This window comes from Leuresthes tenuis, unplaced genomic scaffold (genome assembly GCF_036924035.1).
Source record: "Leuresthes tenuis unplaced genomic scaffold, fLeuTen1.0.hap1 SCAF_9, whole genome shotgun sequence".
In the NCBI taxonomy this organism is placed as follows: domain Eukaryota; kingdom Metazoa; phylum Chordata; class Actinopteri; order Atheriniformes; family Atherinopsidae; genus Leuresthes; species Leuresthes tenuis.
The window spans coordinates 13,371,690-13,381,262 of record NW_027325363.1 but is presented as its reverse complement, the minus strand read 5'-3'; the positions used below and the strand labels follow the sequence as shown (position 1 = coordinate 13,381,262).

General features: G+C 41.3%; 1 protein-coding gene across 1 annotated transcript; it reads right to left on the bottom strand.

Moving 5' to 3' along the window:
* Window positions 1-1,460: 1,460 nt before the first annotated feature.
* On the bottom strand, window positions 1,461-9,372 carry calm3a (calmodulin 3a (phosphorylase kinase, delta)). Its single transcript, XM_072392423.1, has 6 exons — window positions 9,162-9,372; window positions 5,821-5,851; window positions 5,166-5,309; window positions 4,711-4,817; window positions 3,482-3,617; window positions 1,461-3,259 (listed from the first exon to the last, which is right to left on the bottom strand). Exons 1-6 carry the CDS (start codon window positions 9,162-9,164, stop codon window positions 3,231-3,233), a joined length of 450 nt encoding a protein of 149 aa, XP_072248524.1. The 5' UTR covers window positions 9,165-9,372; the 3' UTR covers window positions 1,461-3,230.
* Between the last annotated feature and the right edge of the window lie 201 nt (window positions 9,373-9,573).

Below are 9,573 nucleotides of genomic sequence, written 5' to 3'. Positions count from 1 at the left end.
GGTTCAAATGCAATGAAACGGCACCACCTAGTGTTGCAATCAGGTAAAATGTGCAAATGTGCATGTTGAGGACATTTATGTGCATATGCTAGAAGGCCCAATTACCTACATTTCAGTGTACTTCTTTGGTTATACACTTTATGGCTACAGTCATTAGTACCTGTCATCATGATTTTAGATCAATTAAAGGGATATGTTTTTAATTACAGCACTGATGTGAAATTTGCTCAATCTTGATTAGCTTTGATGGCAAAATAATACAAGTACTATCCATCCATCCATTTTCTATACCCGCTTAATCCGTCGGTTGGGTCGCGGGGGGCTGGAGCCTATCCCAGAGGTCATCTGGGGCGAGAGGCGGGGTACACCCTGGACGGGCCGTCAGTCCAGGGCCACAGAGACAAACAACACAAAGGCCCAAGCAGAAAGGCCCCAGCCGGGAGTTGAACCCGCAACCCTCTTGCTGTGTGTTCAAAGACATCTAAGTAGTTTATAGTAATCCCGAATACTTCTTATACAACACTGCAGTACATTTTCAGTAAAAGTTCAATTACGTCCTGCAGTCAATATTTGTTGGACTGCGCTGCAGCAAATTCTGCTTCGTTTCTTTTCTTTCGATCTGTGATGATGCCAGTGGCTACAAGTTGTTACCAAGCTACAAAAACGCCTCAATCTTTTCATGGTTATCTCTTAAGATTTCAACGACTGCTCCGTCTCTGCCACGCTTCCGGTCTGTCAACTGATTTTTGCTCCATTTATTTTATTTTGTGATCCAAAATTACAAATTACAAAAAAAAATATTGAACGGAGAGGATTTGAAAATGAAATCAAATGTAATAAAACTTCTGTCGGGGGGGGGGGGGGGGTAGAGATGTAGTTGTCGGTCCTGACACCAGGGTGCACTCCAGCCTGCCGTTACATAACCAGGGAAGGATAATCAAATCAGCCTGGGAGTTTTTTTTGTTCTGCTAAACGTGATCCTGTTTCCTCATTCATTCACCTTATCAGCTTGGGCACAAAATTAGCATGTAGATAATCAAGCAATCAAATATACCTGGCCCAGATAAGACCACATCCTATTGGCTCTTGATCTTACCAGTTGGAAAGACTCCATGTTCGTGTGTAGAGTTTGTGTGAGAGGTCACAACCTGTGCTGACCTGGATTACCATAGGCTCCTGTAGCAATCTCTTGAGCCGCTAAATATAGCTTGTGCCTAGGATAGTTTCTCTTGTGAAGGGCCAGGGTGACCCGCCCTGACCCAATCTGAGGCTGTCTGGATGAGATTAGAGCTCTGCTCTTGTGCGGGACCACTGACAAAGACGACAGAGAGAAATCCGAGTGAAATGTATGCACAGCAGCACCCGTTTCTTCCCCAGCTCGGCCTGTCTGGCACGTGCCCGTGTAAACAGACGTCACTTTTTCTTTTTGACTGAACATGCCAAAGAACTGCAGGCGAAAGTAAAGGTAAAGCTCAGTCAATTTATTGATTTATGGAAAATATATCACATCTTTACATTTGTGAGATACCTTCATAAGTTAATAGTCCTGTAACCGCTCACTCCCAAACACCTGACTGACAGGTAACGAAGAGAAATGTCTCAAACAAAGCAATACACTTTCACACTTTGAAGAAATCGTAGCATATCCCACCTAAATTCTTTTTTTTTGTTTTTAAACTTAGCAAACTTTTCATAAAGCTAATACTGAAACCATTCGCACAGCTACAGCTGAATTCTTTGCGACACAACCGGTTTATACCCCGTCTGCAGGTCCCACTCAAAGGGCCCCAAATGAAATGCATCACCCTCAGCACAAGTAGCATTAGTGAATAAACATTAGATGTCTTGTGTTCTTAAAACAGCAAGCAGAGTGAAATTCAATCACTGGACTACGGCTTGAAGATGAGACACCAACAAGGACAATATATGAGTGAAACGTGTCGTCATAGCAGCAGTAACAGTGACATTTGGTTTATTTTTCTTCTTTCTTTTTTTTTTTTAAACACAGACGAGATTTATACCAAAGTGCAAATGTGTTTAACAGCATGTTTTTTTCATTTTATGTTTATTACATCATGTAATTTATTAATTTCAGATGAACTACCAGTCTTGCAAGAAGGTTGAGGTGTTTTTTTTTTTGTTTTTTTTTTAAGAATATTATGGCACATTTCAAAACCAAGGAGAAAAACATGTCACAGGTTATTTACTACAATAGGCAATGCAAACTTTACGATACACTAATATTTATATATATATATATATATGTTGAGAGATATATTTTGTAACCAAAGTTTGTCATCAATACATTAATATTTGAACACATTTAAAAAGCATTACATCAATATTCTTTATTATTGTGATATCCGTTTGCAGAACAAACGCATTAACTGCAGTCCTCGAGTGTGTTTTCATGATAACCATCCCGAAGCAGTACTTAACGCTACTGTCTCCAATCTGCGCTGCAGGCCACGTAAAGCCCACAACAAAAAAAATAAGAAGAAATCACATCCAATGGGCAAGAAAACCTCCAGCACTTCTCAGACTCGCCTTCAGACTTTTACGAACTCTTCGAGGTACACCAACACTCACCTCCAGCCCCACACCAACCAACCACCCACCCACACCTCAACCAAATGCTCTTTCAATAATCATAAGTGACACAAATTTTACAGATATATCGCTATATGTTTATGTATATACCTCCAGTGTGTACACGATCTACCCACGACCTCCGATGGCTTCAGAGCCTCCTTGTTGTCGCAGGAGACGGCCACAGAAAGGGTGCATGCAAGAGGAGTACTCGGTTCACTTATTTAGAGCCACCACTGGTCAAATTTCCTTGTTGAAGACTACCTGGAAAGAATTAAAAAGCCAACTTCTCTACAGAGACTATATCCTGACTTCCTATCTCTCTGCTTTTTCAGTGTTGCTCTTTCCTCTAAATTAATCAGGAGCTGGGTGAGTCAGCAGAATCTTGGTCTGAAGGAGGAGGGCTTTGGCCCTCTGAAAGCTTGGTCCGTGAACTTCTTTAGGGATTATTCTGTTGGTGTTAGCTGAACAGATACCTCAGAAGTATTTGGATGTATCGAAGCACAAATCGTAAAAATCCTACATGTAATTAATTTTTAAGGGGTAGTTTATCGTTTTTGATAAGAGTTGCTCTTTTTTGGTTCTTAAAGACATTAATCTTAGGAGGACAAGCAACATTGAGAAAAACGTCAGTGCTCTCTTCACTTGGCAGTCATCATCTGGACAAACTCTGCAAAGGAGAGAAAGAAAGAAAAAAAACACATCAGTGAGAGATGCAGCAAAAAATATCAACACTTCTCCATCTCATCCATCTCAGCACAGATCAACACAGACAGCCATGAAACAAGACAAACAATGGAGCAAATACACGGAAGAATCAGTTTTTCTGCATTTGAGATCCAACTAGAGGAAACTACGGGGCTGATTGCTGAATAAAAGACGGACATCTCACCCTCATAGTTGACCTGACCGTCGCCATCAATGTCAGCCTCGCGGATCATCTCGTCCACTTCCTCATCGGTGAGTTTCTCACCCAAATTGGTCATGACGTGCCGTAGCTCAGCTGCGCTGATGTAGCCATTTCCATCCTGCACATGGCAAAAGAACAACTGCTGGTATTGTGGTTCTTTACCTTTACCAAAGGAGCAAAATACCACTTCACCCGAGTGTCTGAACATTAATGTGCGCGACGGTTTGCTTTTCTCCTCACTTGTGAAGTCAAATTCCTGATGTCACTATCCCGCTTTCACCCTAACAGCCGAGCTGAACACTACAGGCCCTGTTTCCATGTCGCTGTTTTCTGGCTGAAAAGCGCTGGTAGACCACAAGAGAACGTGTCGTTCCATTGCAGCGTCAAAAAAAGAAAAGACTCCCATTCATGCCGACACCGACTGCACAGCTAACAATTATAATTAAATTTAATGAAAAATACTTTATTTATCCCAAAGGGAAATTATACTGTTGCAGTAATCTCTTTGAATATGTCACTATAAGCCTTCATTATGCCTCGTTGCTGCTGCTGGCAGGAATGACCTCCTGTATCCCTCTGTGTTACAGCATCATACAGATCACATTTGTTTCAACACTATAATATGAAGAGGATGGGCTGTGTTGGTCTTTTTGTTCATTAACTTGTGCCGCAAGGTCACATTTTCTTTGTACAATCAGGTCCAGAAGCTCCAGAGCAGTTTTAAGCTTCTGAATTTAAGTTTCTCAGAGTCAGCCGGTCTGATGCAGCTACCCCACCAGCACTGTGAAGAGTTCAAGCGGTCATACGCGCGTTCTCCTCACTGGGAACAATTGGAAGGAAAAAAAAAAAGGAACAAAAAGGCTGGCACTCTGAAAATAAACTATTTGAACACAAGCCCAAGTTTTAGCATGCTAAAGATTAGCATTCAGCTGGCACACAGATAATAAACAGCCTCATTGTGAATCCGAGTACAGTTCAAAGATAAATACAGCCATAAAATTATACAACACCAGATATGGTGCAAAAAAAGCATTCTGGAATAATCTCTCTATAAACATATGGGAATTAAACGCAAACAGCTATGAACAATTCCATCTCGCCAGCACAACAATGCAGTACATGTGATACAGTGAAAACACAAAGTGGTCTGTGGCAAACAGCAGTTGTGTTGAGTTAGTTGATGATATAAAGCCTCCTCAGTCCCGCTTTACCTTATCAAAGACCCTGAAAGCTTCTCTGATCTCCTCCTCACTGTCTGTGTCTTTCATCTTCCTGGCCATCATGGTTAGGAACTCAGGAAAGTCAATTGTACCGTTACCTACAAAGTCACACAAACAGAGAGAAGTTTGTGAAGTCGCCTTGAGTCGTTCAACAAGTAATTTCCTATAAAACCTCAATCCATCATGATGGTACTAAATATAAAAGGTATACCAGCTGACATCATTCTTTTTCTTTTTTCTTCTTTCTTTTCACAATAGATGTGGCTAAAGAGCAAATGGTATTCACTCGAGAGTGACTTGTAACGGGTATATTTGTACTACAAATATTAATGCCCGCATATATGAAAGACTGTATATTCTTTACAGTCAAGACGTTCATATAGTAGTTCATTTAGGTCTTTTTACAAGTCTAATTAAGTCTAACTTAACCAAGTGTTTCTTCTCACCGTCAGCATCCACCTCATTGATCATGTCCTGCAGCTCAGCCTCAGTTGGGTTCTGCCCCAGAGAGCGCATCACAGTCCCGAGCTCCTTGGTGGTAATCGTACCATCGCCGTCCTTGTCAAACAGTGAGAACGCCTCCTTAAACTCTGCACATGAACAGAAACGATCCTGTTAGTTTACACAAGCTTTCATGTGAATAAACTTGCTAGTCTTAGAAGAAAAAGAGCCAAGCTTTAACACAGTCCCTGTAAAAATAAAACATATGTAGTAATAATAATAATAATTCAAAGCAAGGAAGAAACAAAACATTTGATGCTTGACTAAATACAACAGCGCTGCCTGAAAAAACACACACACAAAAAAAAAAAAAACAACACTGGAGCACAGTGTTTCCCAAGTTTAGACAAGCATGCATATGTTCCCCGCCTCCTCCTTTTCCTTGGAAACATCTGCTGACATTAATTTTAAATTCATAACCAGAAGCTGATTAACATCAACACAAGCCTGGTGAATTTAATGAACTGACTGGCAGACAAGAACCGTACTCATCTATAAACCAGTTCAAGGTTCTTCGAAGCGTCTTAGTTTCAGTGTTCAGTTAAAGTTCTGCTAAAGACATTTGAAAAAAATAAACAAATGGTTATGGTACGAACTCACCAGCAATCTGCTCTTCTGTCAGCTGATCAGCCTGTTAAGAGAAGAACAAGATAAGAATAAAGCACTGATGGTGGTTAATGAAAAGCAGCTTTTTAAATAACTTTGTACATTTACACCACATCTCAAATTATGGCTTCAGTCCGATTATACTTTCAAAAACACAGATCAGCGTGTTTGTTTAACTGAAATCTCCCTAAACTAGCATAGACAGGTAAATTAGGCTGGGAGTTGAATTTCTCTTGAACGCATACATTCAATTAGAGTCACCCTGGACAAGAAGCTCTGGTCATGCTCCACAGCCCCTGTTCCTGGGTTTTTGAGCCAGAAATAACAGAAGAAGGAGCCAGTAAGAACAGAAACAAAGTCACAAAGTCATAAACAATGAAAGGAGACAAAAGCCCCAGTCTTCCATTTGGCCCCGCCCCTCTTGGTTTGCAGAAGCAAGATGCCCCTTTTCTTTTAGGGATCAACAAGTAGTGATCATGTAGTCCTACAACTGGGGTGTCAGGGGCCTTTTGGATGGCTAAATGATCACTACATACCCATCTACAAAAAGAAATGCTACTCATCCTGCCTTAAAAAACGACATTTGGAGGGCTAAAGCCTTGGATTTAGGCCAGAGTCAGCTGAGAGATAAGAACTGCTTCCCTAGTATTTGTTGAAAAATCATTGAATTGCAGGCAACGTATCAAACTAATTTTGAGTGGATGTGATTAGAAAAAAATAAAATAGAAATTAAATTAAAAAATATCACAATAATTCAAGGGATCCAGCATCCAGCAGCCCTCGTGAGAAACACCTGCGGCAGGATGTGCTCCGTACACAATCTAAAGTACAAAAAAAACTACCGTAATCCAAGGGCCATTCTGCTAGGTTCAAAGCATTGAAAACCTATGGGGTGTTATCACCTCACTGTCCTTTATTAGCAAGGTACTTAATAAAGAAAACCTAATATTTGCTGGAAATCAGGCTCCAGCAAAACTGAGATTTTTTTATAACAAAAGTTTTGGTTACTTTGGTTGCATTTAACACAAAATGCAAGACCTGTAATGTAACTGGAGAGAGGACTTAGAATATTATTTAAATTTGTGCAGACGTGTTATGTTTGACCACTTCTACTTGTGACAAAAAGCTCACTGCGCGTGAGGTCTTAGTAGGCCTGCTTAGTAGTTTAAGTCAGTCAACATGCCCACTTCAGGCTGAGAAAGTGCGACTAGGGACGGGTATAAATACTTCACAACCCAAAATACACGGGCCTGCTATAATTAGTGAGCCACGAACAGGGTCGCCAATGTAGCACACTGAATACCACAGCAGCTAACCGCCTCTTTGTATCCTTTTTACAGAACAGATGTGAGGCTTGGTTAAAAAAAAAAAAATCACTGACTGACCCGGTGGACAACTGTTGCTTAAAGGTGTTTACTGATTTGTGTCTTTATGTTTTCCTTAATAGTCTAGATGCTTGTGAGGTACTGGAAGTAACTGCTGCATAAAAGAAACCCTAAGCAGTCTGGAACAATTCCACCCCAGCATAGTTTCGATTATGATAAGCTGACGATGATATATTGACACGCAGCCTATGGACTCACTGGTTCAAGGTCAATCAAACAAAAATGAAAAGTAGCACTTCAAACTGACCAAAAGAAAGATAAAAACATATATATATATATATATGTATGTATGTAATGTTTTTGCTGTAGATGTAGTTGCAACTCAGATAAAGAACAACTGAATTTCTAAGAAGCATTTCATTTCCAAAAGCAAAGAACATTTCTTTAGTCAGAGGTGGTGGGAACGCCATGAGTTCTTCGAATCAATTTCAATGAGTCACCTTGTTGGCTGGGGTGGGAGGGATGTAAGGAAAAAGGGAGCAAGACAGACTGCGGGGTATCCACTCTGCCCAAAAGCAAACAGTCTTCTGGTGCTGAAGCAAGCAGTGTCTGCATTAGAGCCCTGCTCTAATGCGTTGTTAGTATTGGCAGACTTGAAGAGCTGTGGGTAAAAGTGCCCACAAAACTTCACCACTGTCTCCGGATTCATAAGAAAAGCAGAGATCACATCACATTTTCTCATGGAGAGAAAAATAATACTAATCTACAGTGAATCCAATTAAACTACAAACGATATTTCAGCAACATATGATTTAAAAGGATATGGTGTTCCAAGTTTGTTACTTGCCAAAGACAATAGCACACCACGTGTCTTATCCTTTACAAAATGGAGAGGAGCAACAGTGAAACAGAAAGGATGCCAGACGGAGACAGGGACTCTGTTTGAGGGCCACAATGAGGCTGTTTCAAGTAGTTTTTTTAGAAGGTGCACTGCGGGTCCTGGGAGCTTACTGCACCAAGCATGTTTTGGTTCAATGCGGGGGGAAGGGAGTAGGGAGACGCAAGAGGAGGGGTGGCAAAGAGGATCATTCAGCAGAAGCAGAATGCGGTTCAACGTTGGCGCAATACGTAACAGAGGAGATGGTGTCATGGTGGTCTTGCGAGAACACGCAAACCAAAATGTTGCAACTTCTCGTCGAACTCAATGCAAAGAGAACAGGTCATGGTTGCTGAACGTGAGCAGCTACCTGTGGGCTGTTTTCGTATGTAATCGCAGTTGGCAGCGATCGCAACCTTTTTTTTTTTTTTATCCGCTTGTTGCGCATGTCAAACTACATTCAGATCACCCTGCTGATGTGCCTGCAAGAGCTGCAACCCGCGTTGCATTATAGCTTGTGTGGGATGACAAAATGGTTGTTAGCAAGTCATTTAGCCGGTGTGCTGATGCCTCTCTTATCAGATTAACGACATGGGTTTCAAGATTCACACTGCACGGTCTATTTTTAAACAGCACCCTTTTCAGCAGCAGCACCACGCCCACTCTCGAGTCAAAGCCAACAGCAAAAATGCTGCAAGCCTTTATCTAAATGTGCTTGTTAAAACCACACACAGTCAATTAATCTGAAATCTCATTACAACAAAAGACAATACACAATATTCGAGTTGTATGCTGGGCAGCTGGCAACTATTAGTAAAGAAAATGGATGTGTGGCATGAGCTGCTGAGTACGAATAGGAATAAACTAACAAAGCAAAGTATGGCTGTATGAGCGTCCAGGGCAGACTTGTCAGCAGTCCTCTAACACTTACTAAGCCACATGCAGCTAGTACCAAGTTCTAGATCGGCTTATTAAATAATTATCAGCGAATACACTTCAAAGCATGCAACTGGGGAAAAAAAAACCCAGCGATAACTTGGTGGCTGTTATTTGGCCATAGCTGTGCGACGTTGCTGATGTCTGGCAATGCTAGCGAGAAATGCTACCCGCTTTAACGTTAGCTCGCTACTCACCATTGTCCCGTTGACTTTTCAAGCTCTGTGAGGATGACAAAAAAAGAAATACTGACTACACGTTGCTGAGTTAAAGTTACTGGGGGGGACAGTTACTCTAACTAGGCAATTCAAATGATATTGGACGCCACTACACGTACGGCTGAGGAAATCAGCGTGGACTGTATCCTGCTGTTGCTGAGTTGCCCGGAAACCTCAAATCCATCGACGCTTGCGTGTGCTACGGTTTGTCAGTACGTATCCCTCCGCCGAAGTCTCGTGCATCATGAAAAAACACCAAACAATAGTTTATGTCTGAATTTTTCTATGATACTTAAAATGCCAGACGACATTTATTGCTATCATGTGGAAACTATAGGCGCAAAGACATTAACATTAGTAACCCAATGTTCAGCTCCCATGTTATGGAAGA